General features: G+C 47.3%; 1 protein-coding gene across 1 annotated transcript; it reads left to right on the top strand.

Annotated features, from left to right (window-relative positions):
- Positions 1–216: 216 nt before the first annotated feature.
- On the top strand, positions 217–13,829 carry DMRT3 (doublesex and mab-3 related transcription factor 3; the record flags this gene model as incomplete). The annotated part of the gene is made up of 2 exons (XM_079707260.1): positions 217–673; positions 12,865–13,829. 2 exons carry the CDS (start codon positions 217–219, stop codon positions 13,827–13,829), a joined length of 1,422 nt encoding a protein of 473 aa, XP_079563386.1.
- Between the last annotated feature and the right edge of the window lie 664 nt (positions 13,830–14,493).

Below are 14,493 nucleotides of genomic sequence, written 5' to 3'. Positions count from 1 at the left end.
GCGCCAGTCGGGAAGCTGAGGCTGTGAGCGCCGCGGGAGCCGTAAACACGGCTGCAGCCCCTCCGGCCACCCCGGAGCGCACGCGGCCGCGGGGACTGCTGGACCAAAGACTGCGCCGCCCGGAGGCCGCCCCTGAGCGGGCCTCCCAACCCGTCGTCCAGCGCTCCCTGACTCGCTCCCGCCGCCAGCCCGCCAGCTCTTCCGGGAGCCCGGGGCATGAACGGCTACGGCTCTCCCTACCTGTACATGGGCGGCCCGGTGTCGCAGCCGCCGCGGGCGCCCTTGCAGCGCACGCCCAAGTGCGCGCGCTGCCGCAACCACGGCGTGCTGTCCTGGCTCAAGGGCCACAAACGCTACTGCCGCTTCAAAGACTGCACCTGTGAGAAGTGCATCCTTATCATCGAGCGGCAGCGGGTCATGGCGGCGCAGGTGGCACTGCGCAGGCAGCAGGCCAACGAGAGCCTCGAGAGCCTCATCCCCGACTCGCTGCGCACCCTGCCGGGACCCCCGCCGCCGGGAGACGCCACCTCTGCCCCGCCGCCGCCGACCTCGCAGCCGTCTCAGCCACCGCCGCCGCCGCCGCGCCCCGCTGTGGAGTTGGCTGCTGCCGCCGCGCTGCGCTGGGCCGCGGAGCCCCAGCCTGGGGCGCTGCAGGCGCAGCTCGCCAAGCCAGGTAAGAGCAGCTGCGGTGCTGGGCCGGGCCCCGCGCGTGGGCGAAAACACTTCCAAGCGGCTACTGCTGCTTTGGCTGGGAGGCTCGGAGGCGAGTTTTTGGGAAGATGGCCCGGCCCGGCCCGGCCTTCCGCCCCAACTCCAGCCGAGCCGGTCCTTACTCTCTCGGCAGAAGCGACCTTCGGTCTGGACCCGGCGAGGTAGGAGGTGAACCCAGGCGCCCACAGGAAAGGCGCCTCGGGCTCGCCAAGTGCCTTGCCCAGCTTAAAGGGGGACGGGTAAATAAAGAGGTCGAGACAGGACCAAATTAAAATCCGCGTGGGCACACACCACCGTGAGGCCGGGCTTTCTTGCCGCGGGCTTTAGAGGGTCTCGCATTTGGAGGTTGGGATGGGTAGGTGCAAGGAAGGAGCCAAGGCCCAAGGCTTGGATGACTCTGGGTGTTTTTCTCGGCCTCCGGGGAATTTGAGCGAACCCGAAGCCTTTCAAGTAGCCTACTGTGGCCTCCAGCCTCTTGCAGTCTGTTGAAAGAAGCCCTATTTAGAAGCAGTAGTAAACAAGGGCCAGAGAGGCCCCCAAACCGATAGCGGGGGCTCAGAATCTAGTGCGCCCAGAGTCAACCAACTCCTTTTGCAGAATTGCTCAGGTCCTTTAACACCATTCCGCAGGCAGCCGTCAGCAGTCTCCGTGATTTTAAAGAAACAGAAACAAAACGACCTACAGTGAGGAAGGCCAGCCCTGGAGAGTCCTTTCCCCAGTTCTAGGTGGACCTGGGCCTCCTCCTGTCCTCTCCTCTCTCCTCTCCTCCTCTGCTGTGCTTTAGAGAGCATGGGTCTGCCCTGAGCCCTGGAGGTGGGCAGATTCCTCCCCTCACCTTTCCATCCGGTTCCCTCCTTCAGGCCTCCAAAGCCTTGCAAACCCCAGTGGAGCCTTTCCTCCTGGAGAATGTCTAGTTTACCATCCTGCCCAGCCCAAGGGCTCCTTTGATTTTAAGCTCGTAGAATTCTGTGTACAGGTGTTTGGTCTTTCCTTTTCACTGGGGCAGATGTACAAAGGAAAAAAGCCCATCTTCTCTGGGAGGGGCTTGAGGGGTATGCTGGAATTCAGAGATGGAAGGCTCTGTAAGGCCCAAAGCCCTCCCTGTGGGCGGAACTAATGGTAGAGCTTCTGCCTACCCCCAGTCTCCCCCAACCCCGAAAAAGACTGTACCTCTGGCTCTTGGAGAGAGGCTTTCAGCAGCACTGCACTGCTGTGTGGAGCCAGGGAAACATTTGGGGTGAGTTGGTAGGCAGCCTGGCAGGTGCAGTCCTGCTGCCCTGTTGCTCAATTATGCTCTCCAGACCTGAAGCTCTGAGAACATCTTATGGGAAGAGCAGAACTGGGTATTTTAAGGACAGAAGTGAGTTTACTGAACATGGATTTTGTGGATGTTTAATCCCAGGTAGAATATAAGCATTTCCCTGAGTAATGTCCGCCCACTCCCAGTTGACTCTCTTTTGTCAGTGTGATCTCTTCATATTTATAGGTTTGCCACAGAGGAATAGGAGGGGGGCAGGGAAAGAACATTCTTTTTGTTTTTCTCCTTTAAGTTAGAGCAGGTAACTAGGAGAGTTTTGTCTCAGTTCTCCATGCCAGTAACTTTTCTTAACTTTTCCATTTCCAGTTTCTCTGTCTCCATTTCCCCCAACACTAGGTCAGGAGTTTTGAGTGTGTGACAGTGGTAGCATCTTGCAGTGGCCACCTGCTCAGCAGCACCCGTGGTAATAGTGCTTTGGGTTCTGGGGTCCCTGTCCAAGAGGGGATTCTTTTCACATTGTGTGCTGTTCTAACCATTCTTTGGGATAGCCAGAGTTCATGGTCTCTAAAGAGCCACAAAACCAAAAATAACCCTGGGAGGCAGGGAGTGAGGAGCAGGCAGAAAGGCCAAGCAGCAGCCTCAGTAGCAGAAGGATACATGCTTGGGGAGAATAGGAGAGGGAGACTGCAACTGGACAAACCAGACCTGGTGCTCTCTCTTTTACACAGAACTAAGTATTCTGGGATGACCTGAGCCTTTCAAAATGAAAAGAAGTAATTGCAAAGGAGAATAGGATTTACCACTAGAAAAGGTCAGAGTGATGGCTTTGGGGGCCTAAGCTATCAGGGATCAAATGCTCAGGTCCTAATGCATACCTTGCACATTTATTTATGTAACTTTTGTTTTCTTCTTTCAATTGGTTCGACCCCATAATTCCATTCAACACCAACAAAAAGCGAGTCACCAATCCGATGATGGTGAGAGAGGGCAGGAAAGGAATAGATAATTGTTTTCCATTAGGAAGGCAAGTATACAAGTGGATCGGTTCTATGCAATGCTTTGTACAGAGAAAGCCCATTTGGGTTTTATGTTAGGGAAAGCCTCCTGAATGGGACTGTATGTATTTTTCCTTTTTTGGCAGTTGTTCTTATGATGTATTTGTATGTAACATACCATGCATATTGAGAAGCTTGTCAGATAATGGTCCTGGGTAAGTAGCTCACTATGTAGAGAAGTAAATGAAGCTCTGTTTGAATGGTAGTAAGTTACATGTACAGTAAGTTCAGAGACCATTAGGAATGTCTAAATATCTCCTGGTGATTTATGGAGATTTGTTTCTCTGTGATTTCAGTGTCAAAAACATGGTTGGTCTCTTTAGTACATAGCTGTGGAGACATTTGCTTTTTTTTGTTGGCTCCAAATGCAAGTGCACAAACACACAGAGTCTTTGCTCCTCTCCAGAAATCCTTGTGAAAAGTACACGCCCTAGAGAAGGGAATGTTTGCTGGGCACCGCTGGAGAAAAAAACACCCAGTTCAGGGAGCAACATTAATACCAAGACTCAGTTTTGTAGGTGGAAGAAATTTCTTTCCCAAATTCTGCTTCCGATTCTTTAAAGGAACAGGGATTGTTTTATCTAACGGTGTATCATGTTTAACATCCCTTTTAATGTGGAGGTGGTTGTAAGGAGAATTTTCATATTCTCCGGATATTACTTGTAGCAATGGATTAAAGCTTTTTTTTTTTTTTTTCGTTTTGGGTGTACATTTCCCCTGCTCCTAGATTATCATCTACGACTGCCCTGGAATTATTAGATTTTGATGGAACCCCAAATTCTAGTCTAAGCTCCTTTAAATCTATCCTATTGATGCGTTTCTCTTTCATTTCCTCTTCACTCCCCCCTCCTTCCCGTCAGGAAAATACCTTGGGAAGCTTGAACACCTTTCTGCTCTTAGAGTATCTGAGTCAGCAGCCTCAACCAGCCAAGCCAGCCTTTCAGGGCCTGGGCTGTAGAGCTGAGGAAAGTTAGGGGTCACGACCAAGGTGAGAGGCTGAAGTTACATTCCTCTGTTTGGCTCCCTCCCCCACACCCTACTCTTCCTCCAGGAGAGTGGCCTGGGTCTCCTCAGGCTGCCAGAGGAAAGGGCTGTGGCTACAGATTCTTCCTAGGTTTACATCTGCCATCAAAATAAATACATAAACAAGTTGTTAAAAAATTTCTTAAAGGAAAAGAAATCTAAAACATCGTATTTGATTAGGAGTAAGAGAGCAGGATTAACTAGGAAAGTAGGGTCTCTTTTCTTGTTTATTTCCCCTGAAATGGAGAGAACAAGAGACCTATAGGAAGGGAAGTTGGGAGATTTTGGAAAACTGCCTTTATTTGATTTTACCTCCTGTCCGGCACCTCCTAGCATCTTTATGCTTGCTCCGGGCTTTTCAGCTGCAGCTTGATTAGGTCCTGTCTGGTCAGCTTCCTAGTTTTAAATTTTACTTTAATTTTTTAAAAAAAGAGACACGCACCTGCATGGATGAGTGTTGCCAGAACACCGGTCCAGGCCAGGATGGGAAATTCTCTGCGACTAGAGGCTGAAGGAAAGGAAAAGTGGGAGAGACCTCAGAGTCACTCTGAGGGTGAAGGGTAGTTACGAATTTAAAACAGGGTCTGGGTATTTCAGACGCTTTGATTTGGGCCGAGGGGCCTGACTCAGAGTTGCATTTTAAAAAGCAAAAACCAACCAAACGAAAAGGAAGAAGCGAGACCGTACTGATCTCCTCCTAAACCTTACCCACGGCTGGCTCTGGAGGGTGGACGCAGGGCTGCTCACAGCTCCGGGCCTTTCCCACCGGCGCCCGGTGAGTTGCCGAGTTACCGACCGGCTCCTTGGGCCCCGGCGCAGCCGAGAGCGCAGCGAGTGGAAGTGCGGGGCGGCGGCTCAGGGACCCCGGGCCGGGTCAGGGATGGATGGGACGCCGGGAGAGGCCCATGCGGTGGCAGCAGCGCGCTCGCGGCTCCCCTGCGGCCTCCCTGGACCACTGTTCCCTTGCACCCAATCCAAGCGGCGCCCGTCGCTGCGGCGGCTCGTTTCACTCGCACTCAGCCCCGCGGGCTGGGTTAGACCCCGCCTGTTCGGTTGGTTGCCCGATTTAGCAAAAAACCTGCAAATAAACACACAAAAAAGGGATATCAAATATTGTATGGGGCACACGTGTACTGAAACATTGTGGTTTTTTGCTAAGCTGGGCATCCTGCTATTTTATCTGGCAACCCTAGGCCTCCGGGGCGGGCCCAGCCCTAAAGTCCTCGGGGGCGCCCCTCGGGGTGGGCGTAGCTCTGGCGGGTCTCCCAGTCTCTTTCTCCCTGTGGAGCCCAAGCTGCCCCCCGGCCGGCTCGGAGAGGCGCTGGTGTCCATCTTGTGGATCTGAGCATAAGGGTGGACAGGAAAACGGGAGCGTTTTCCACGTCTAGGAACCACAGAGTTCCACTGCCATCCGGGACAGAACCAACCCCCACCTAACACACCCCTCTGGGTTATAAATCTGGCGGGATAGCCGTGCTCGTGCACTCGATTTACACAACCAACTCTTCTTCTCCCTGATGGATGAACTCCCGGGTTTGAAAGATTACAGTAATCACAGGAGGACAGTGTAAATCGAATCTGATAGCAATAACTTTCGGGGAAGGTCAGGCTCAAGTGAAATGTTACCACGAAACCGGCATTTTGTTTGCAAAATACAATCACAGAGCATTGATGAGAGATTCTTTGCTGCAGCCAGTCAGCACTTTCAGCTAACAGCTTTACAGAGGAAAAGGGAGCAAATCTTCATAAATCAACGTCCCTGGAGGAGTTGGAGCCCCTTTCTGGAAATGGTGGACTTCTTCCTGACGGGAAGGCAGGCAGAACCCAGTGAAAACCTACGTGCCTGCCTCTCCTTCCCCTTTCTTTGCCTCTTCCGTTTCTCCAGCTTTCCTCCTTTCTTTAGCTTTTTAACCTGTTGCGGCCCCTCAGCCATTGGTCACTCGGGTCCCTGGACCCCCATGTCTAGTGTGATGTGACTCTGGTGGCACAGTGGACCTTGCACTGGGGTTTACATGGGCGCTGGTGGCAGAGGTTGGGGCCTGAGTGGTGGAACACTGGTCATCGCGGGGTCCATCACCTTGGGATCCTGTCACATCACTCCCAAGAGTTCCCCATGGCTTTAGTGAGTCACTGCAAACTACTGTTCTCTGGGGAAACTAAAACATAACTAGGTGGGTTTTTTTTTTGCATTTTATTATGCAGTTAAACAGCTATAAAAAATAAGTACAATCAACTACTGAATAACAATATTATGGAAAACTTAACATTCAGAACTTCAGTTTTCTACCGAATCTCTCATCTCTTTTGATTGCAGTGACTGGGCAGACTTAAATTTTACAAAGCTGGGATCAGTGTTCTGCTTGTTTCCCCCGCTAAGTATCACTTGTTTAGTTCAGTAGATGTTCCACTCATAGTCTTTATATGTGAATGTTTACGGCAACATTCCCTCCCACGAATACAGCAGTCTGCCCAGCTGCTGGCCTTTGGGTTACTTGCTGTGTTTCAATATAAAATACAACTCACTGCACAGATAATTTGGAATTTTTGCAAAATTTTCTTTAGTAAATTGTAAGCCTCTCAGTAGCCAAGAGGCAAATGCTTTGATCATCTCTGTGTAATCTTACCTAGCACAGTGCATGGGCACATAGTGAAAGATTTAATGATATTCGTTAAATAGGTGGATGAATAAGTAGCCAGTTGCATTTTTATAACTACCAAACACACTTGTAGATTTATAGGTAATTTTCCTCCTGCTTCTTGAAAAGTGTTCCTTTGAGTCAAGAAAGAGGTCAAAACTAAATTTTTGCAGGACTTAACAAAGTCCACAGTTGCAATCCACACTTCCTTAAGTCTAGCCCTTTCTATATCAATGTCTGCCAAAATATTGGTCCCCAGGAATCATCTTGATTTCTTCATATGTTATTAAGCCAGTGTCATTAATGATTTAAAAAAAACAAACATGACTATGTATTTTTAGTTTTCACAAGGTCCCACCCCCCAGCCCCCGGAAGAAAAGGAAAGATTTTAGACTGACGTTCATTCCCTGCTGTATGTTGGGTTTTCACCCATTCACTTTTTTATGATTCAGCATTTCTAGTGCAAGATAAGGACAACAGAAAATGTAAAAAGCGTGTCTCCTGTTTGAATTCTGACTGGCAGGGGTCTTTTCTGGAAGCCCCATCCAGCTGGGGCTCTTCCTGGCCATTGCTATAGGATTTGTGTACTTTGAAAACGACCCATCAGGGAACAGTTATTGAGAGGTATGTCCCCAAAGCTCAAGTGAACAGATGAGGGCGTGACTCCATGTTTCAAAATGCGTGATATGATTTCAAAGGGAAAAAAAAAAGTCCGGTGACTTTTGCACTAGGAAGCAGCGCTCCCTATGCCAGTGCTTTCGTGTTTTTATTCTGGATGTATGCTATATTTTATTTTCATAGATAGAAAGAATGGATAAGACCCCCACACCTAAGTGAGGAAGATACTCATCTTCATGTCACGAGCAGAATGTTTTGCATATGTGGCAGGCTTCCTCAAAATCTTTCAAATAAATACTTAGGACTTTTTTTTTTAAACTGCATTTTCATATGAAAAAAATCCACTGAAGAAAGTTAAAATTTGCAAACTGTAATTTTAGATTGGAAGTCACTTTTCTGTGGGTGTTCATTCTCTCTCCTTAAAGTCTTGTAGCTATCTTATGGCATAGATATATTGTGAAGTTGGAGCATTGTTTTCCATAGAAAAAGTGTCCTTCTCAATGGAGTACCTACTTTTTCAAAAAAAAAAATCTTACCCTTGTGAAGAGTTTATTTCAGGGATGGCTGTGAGTGTTTCTACATCATGAAAAATATGCAATTGAAGAGTGAACATTTAGTAAGATTTTAAAAATATCTAGATGTTTAGCTTTAAAAATAGAAGATTATATCACTTTCAATAACTGGTTTGTAATATCAGATGAGAGTGATTTCTTTCTACTTTCAGTCCAGTAGTTTTTGGCTTTTGGCACCTATATACTAGGAGTAAAAATATTATCAATTGAAATATATTCTTACTCTTTAATGTTCTAGGAATTAGGGTGTCAGTTTCAAGAAGAAAGAGGTTGAAACATTTGGGGAGTATCTCCTTTTTCATTTTGCTACTTGGCAGTTTCACATTTCTATATCTGGAAAGGCCTTTGTGTTGTAAACCAACAGGAACAATTTGTAAAGTTCATTTAGGGAAAAATCTACAGATGTAAAGAAACACCTGTTATTAAATTACGCTTTATCACTGGGCCCAAAACTCACCCTCTATAATTACTTGTGAAAGTCTGTATTTATGACAGTAATTTACAATACTTCTAGTTTAGGCACAACAATACAACCAGTACTTGACACCATAAATTTGCAGGGCTGGTATGTTCTGACCTTTAGAAATTATCGCTGGGTAAGGAGTTATTCTTGGTACAAGGTGAGAGGCTAGTCTTCCCTTGCCCGGTTCTGAATCCCCAACAGCCTTGGATGTTGTCTGGGTTTCTACTTACCCGGCACCCCTTAGCAGGACGTTATGCGTTGCCCAGGTGTGTGGACACCATGGGTGTGTCCCACTCACTGCTTCATTCAATGGCTCCTGTCTCCCCTTTGAGTACAGTATAAACAGTGCTGAACTCAGTTGGTTGGAATGTTCTGAATTTGTAGATTTGATTCCTGTGACATCCGGTTAGATTTTCTCACTTTTTGGCCATAGCCTGCCCACCCCTTTGGAGAGGCTGATCAGCCCAGAAATCTGCAGAGAGAAAGTGTGGATGAATCAGCACAATCCACCACACTCTTTGAGAAGTCACCAGAAGCTCTTGCTGCACTGGGGATGTCACAGTGGCAGGTGCAAAGTGTAGCACAAGAAAATATGAAAGAGGCCTCATGCAGTCTAGGGGTTCACAATTGGTAAACAAGCTGCCAATCATAGAGGATTCTACTGTGGCCTGTTCTGCAGATCAGGAAAATAGGTTCAAACGTTAAATTTTGTATTGTCTGATTTATAGTCCTGCCGTCCAATATCCAGTTGATTGGGACAGTATGTCCTTTACCATCTTAAAAAAAATACTAGATTTTCATAATGGTAGATATGTCAGATTAGCCAGAACATCATTTCTTAGTTCCCTTTTGGCTAAACTTCTGCCCTTTGAATCACTTTCTTCTGGCATCTAAAGCATTCTGTGGAAGACTAAGCTTGGTAATAGAGCTCGAAGCATTTTTCCCAAATGTCTTCGGTGTTTGCAGCTCATCCAGAGTGGGGAAAAGTTACCTTTTAAAATGGGAAGGTATTTTTAGGTTCACACATTTCTTTTAAAAATATCACAATCAGAGCTTTTTAGCTGTATTTACATACCTTTTTGTTTCCTAGAAGAACCAGTTGTTCCTTGCTTTAAAAAAAAAGCCAACAACCCCCCATCCCCTGTATTGCTATGACACTGTGTATCATATTTCTTTCACTTTTTCATTGTGGTAAAATATACGTAACGTAAAATTTACTATTTTAACCTTTTTTTAGGGACACAATATAGTGGCTTTAAGTATTTCCACAATGTTGTGTGGCCATCACCACTTTCCATTTTCAGAACTTTTTCATCATCCCTAACTGAAACGCAGTACCCATTAGACAGTAAGTCCCCCTTACACCCTGCCCTAGCCCCTGGTAACACCATTTTACTTTCTGTCACTATGAGTTTGCCTATTCTAGGTACGTTATATAAGTGGAATCACAGAATATTTGTCCTTTTGTGTCTGCCTTATTTCACTTAGCGTGATTCATCCACATTGTAGCATGTGTGAGAATTTCATTCCTTTTTGAGGCTGAATAATATTCCATTATATGAATGGACCACATGTTGTTTATCCATTCATCCATCTTTGATGGACACTTGGTTGCTTCCACTCTCTGGCTCTTGTGGATAATGCTGCTATGAACATTCGTGTTCCATGTGTGCATATTTGCTGCTTAGCAAATTCTGCCTGGTTGTGTTTGCTTTCCCCCTTGCACATGCGTCTTATTTCCCCAACTTGGTATTAAATTCCACAGGTTAGGGGCCAGTCTTATACATCCTGGTACTTTCCACCCTTTATTCTGTTTTCCTCAGTGTCTTGCAGGTTACAGCAATACAAGTACTTGATACTGACAATAATAGATAATGAAAGCTAAAGAAATAAGAAAACTGTTTAGAGGAGCACAGTATTTAAAACATTATTTTATGTCCATATTTTCCCCAGGAGAGTATTTGACTTGTTTTCCCAAGCTCCACTGAGCAGGGGCCAAGATCCAATTGTGTGTTGACTTCAGTGCTGAGTTAACATACTGTCACTGTCCACTTATTGTCAAGTGTTTAACGATAGAGTAACGCACCAAGAGGTAGGCGTGGAGTCCTGAGTCAGGAAAATGTAGGCAGGTCTAGCTGATTAGAATATGAAGGTATGGAAGCTTTTTTGTTGCTGTTTTTCTCATTGGGATCAAGGACAAATACCACATTAACCCAGGGGGTGAAAACTGGGATTCCAGTCCTAGGAAGTTGCAGGAGAGGATATGTCAAATTTCTCTTGCAAAAATAGGTGGTTTGTGCATATCCCAGAGTTGTTACAGAAAGCAAAAATGGCTTCATGTGTGTGGGCTGCAAATGATCCCCACATGGACACTTATTTTGTACTGGAAAAAGAAGCAGTGTTCATAAAATGCAAATTTAGGACAACTATGAATTTCTATCAGATTTATAAGTGAAAGTTTCACTGATATAGTTTAAGAATTTCTTTAAGTATTTATTTATGCCTAGGACATATTTATTGCTTTGTGAAGAATCAAAGTTTTGTTTTTCAATTATAATTAAGGTACATCCCATATTAGAAGAATGCTCATAAATGGGCCTTTGCTTAAGGCTTTTTATTTACTTTTAAAAATAAATTAATTTTCTTTATTTCTGGCTGCTTTGGGTCTTCGTTGCTGCGTGCGGGCTTTCTCTGGTTGCGGCGAGCGGGGGCTGCTCTTCGTTGCGGTGCGCAGGCTTCTCATTGCGGTGGCTTCTCTTGTTGCGGAGCGTGGGCTGTAGGCACGCGGGCTTCAGTAGTTGTGGTTCACGGACTCCAGAGCGCAAGATCAGTAGTTGTGGCGCACGGGCTTAGTTGTTCCACAGCATGTGGGATCTTCCCAGACCAGGGATCGAATCCATGTCCCCTGCATTGGCAGGTGGATTCTTAACCACTGCACCACCAGGGAAGTCCCTATTTAAGGGTTTTAAAATAAACAACAACAAATAGGAGGAGATGGATTTTAGAAGCTGCTTTGATGAAATTTCACCAGCTGGCTATCTACACATAATCAGGTGTGCCCACTGAGAAGGCAACAATGAGGCTATTCAGGCAGGGCAGTGGATAAAAATCCACTCGCATATAGCTTGTTAATAAAGAATATGTTTGGGCCTCCCTGGTGGCGCAGTGGTTGAGAGTCCGCCTGCCGATGCAGGGGATACGGGTTCGTGCCCCGGTCTGGGAGGATCCCATATGCCGCGGAGCGGCTGGGCCCGTGAGCCATGGCTGCTGAGCCTGTGCATCCGGAGCCTGTGCTCCGCAACGGGAGAGGCCACAACAGTGAGAGGCCCGCGTACCACAAAAAAAAAAAAAAAAAAAAAAAAAAAAAAAAAAAAAAAAAAAAAAAATAAAGAATATGTTTCTTTATTATTAAGATCTCTTAGAACCTACTTCTGCAAGCAGACCAGTCTTACTTATTTACTCCTTCCTTCCTTCCTTCCTTCCTGCCTGCCTGCCTGTTTAGCACCGTAATACTAGCCCTTGTGTGTGGGGGGGTGATGTCTTAAGTCAAAATGTTAAATTTGCAACTGGTTTACTTCACGGCAAATCTCTGCTTTATTTGGGAAGCTTTTTGTTTTGTTTTGTTTCTCTCTTCTTTTAATATAGTTCAGGAAGGTATCTTGAAGTTCTCTCCATGAACTTTACTAATGAAACAGTTCATGAAAACCTGTCTGCTTCTTGCAGCCCAGGTCCTGGAGTTATGAACGCACTGCTTCACTGGTGGATCTTGCTCCCTGGCAGTTTCACAAGCCTTCTCCAGCCATCTCCTTCTTTCTCTCTGCAACCTGTTCCACATCCAGATTTCACAGCTGGTTTCGCTTGCCCTCTAGTGTGGGTTATAGGCAACCAAGTCTGCCAGGACCTTGAGTGGGCTTTTAAGAAAAATTTCAACGTATAGAGGCTGCCTGTTTCACTCTGGCAATCATATTGACTAGTTATTGTACATGGTATCCTGATGAAACATACTGACGACTAGTTCACAAGACAGTTGACACAAAATCTGCCTATGGGAAAATGGATTTAAAATATTAAAATTTCCCATGGGTATATGCGTCGTGCACCAGTTAATGTCCTTGAATGACACTGGCCACCTCATTTGCAGAAAAGGGGCCAGAAGACAAGCCTGAGTTCATTTTCCTGTTCTTCCCTGGATGGTGTTTATCCCCAGCCTGGCCCCTATTTAGATTGTTAGTGCTAGACAGCCACATCTGTGGTTGTAGGTATTGTGTTTCCGTTCTGTGTTGAAGGCAAGCTTCCCTGCACACACCATTCTGAGAAATCACTCCGATTTCTAGATCTTTATTTTCAGGTATTTTTTTCCCATTTGCCAGTGACACAGTTTGGATATTTTTAAGGCTTGCAGTATGTCATAACCCACAGGGAAGCAGTTCCTCTTGCAGAAAGCCCATGTGGGGCCCTCTCCTGAGCACATCTGTTCCCCTTTACACACAGCAGGAAAGGATTAACCCAGCTGTTCTCTGCTTTTCAGATTTGACTGAAGAACGACTCGGGGACAGCAGCACAGCGGACACCACCGAGACCTTCAGCGACAAAGACACGGACCAGAGGAGCTCCCCGGACGTGACCAAAAGTAAGGGCTGCTTCACGCCAGAGAGCCCCGAGATAGTGTCGGTGGACGAAGGGGGGTATGCGGTCCAGAAGAACGGAGGCAGCTCCGAGAGCCGACCCGACAGCCCCAAGTACCCCGGGGAGCAGAATCACCTCCTGATCGAGGGCCCCTCGGGGACCGTGTCTCTGCCCTTCAGCTTGAAAGCCAACAGACCGCCCCTGGAAGTGTTAAAAAAAATATTCCCCAACCAGAAGCCCACGGTGCTGGAGCTGATCCTGAAGGGCTGCGGGGGCGACCTGGTGAGCGCCGTGGAGGTCCTGCTTTCCAGCCGCACCTCCAGCTTGGCCGCGGACCGAACTGCGGCAGAGCCCGAGGGCCTGGTGCTGCCCCCCAACGGGCACATCTTCGAACACACCTTGAGCTCCTACCCCATCTCCTCTTCCAAATGGTCCGTGGGCTCGGCCTTCAGAGTCCCAGACACGTTGAGGTTTTCCGCCGACTCCAGTAACATGGTCCCCAGCCCCCTGGCCGTGCCCCTGCAGCACCCGTTCCCCCAGCCCCCCCGGTACCCTCTGATGCTGAGGAATACTTTGGCGAGAAACCAGTCGAGCCCCTTTCTGCCCAACGATGTCACCCTATGGAACACCATGACGTTGCAGCAACAGTACCAGCTGAGGTCCCAGTACGTCAGCCCTTTTCCCACTAACTCTACCAGCGTCTTCAGAAGCTCACCTGTCCTCCCTGCCCGCGTCCCCGAAGACCCTCGGATCCCCATCCCTGACGATGGGTGTCCCATCGTGTCAAAGCAGTCCATTTACGCCGAGGACGACTACGACGAGAGGTCTGACTCCGCAGACTCTAGAATACTCAACACGTCATCTTAAAGTGCTACCCGATGGGTGGTGACCAGGTGACATTGTCTGTGCATTTGAACCCTGGCCCCCCCTTGAGGAGAGGCCACATCCTGTGTATACCTTTTCCTTCCGTTTCACAAAGTGACTGTGCTTGATTCTATACCTTAGCAATAAAAACATAACTTATTTAATTTCTTGCACTTCACTGGAAAATGCCAAATAGCTCTGCTCTGTGGCTTTAGTGCTGAATGTTCGTTGTAAAAGAGAATAGTCTTGGGAAAGCCTTGGGCCCATGGAAGATTTATGTGGGGATGTAGAGCTGAAGGTCAGCCTTGCCCCTAAACTCAGCCTGGAATGTTCAATAAAATAGTATACTTGAATTAAATTTTTTTTTTTTTTTTTTTTTGCCATACGCGGGCCTCTTGCTGTTGTGGCCTCTCCCGTTGCGGAGCACAGGCTCCAGATGTGCAGGCTGAGCAGCCATGGCTCACGGGCCCAGCTGCTCCGCGGCATGTGGGATCTTCCCGGACCAGGGCACAAACCCGTGTCCCCAGCATCGGCAGGCAGACTCCCAACCACTGTGCCACCAGGGAAGCCCCTTGAATGAAATTTTGTAAAAGAGGATTCCTTAGGATATGTGAAACCTAAAGGCAGTGGTTTGGTTGCAAACGGACTATAAACAGGGACCTTATAC

This window comes from Hyperoodon ampullatus (genome assembly GCF_949752795.1).
Source record: "Hyperoodon ampullatus genome assembly, chromosome: 6".
In the NCBI taxonomy this organism is placed as follows: domain Eukaryota; kingdom Metazoa; phylum Chordata; class Mammalia; order Artiodactyla; family Ziphiidae; genus Hyperoodon; species Hyperoodon ampullatus.
The sequence above is the reverse complement of the archived record's forward strand: the minus strand, read 5'-3'. Positions and strand labels throughout refer to the sequence as shown.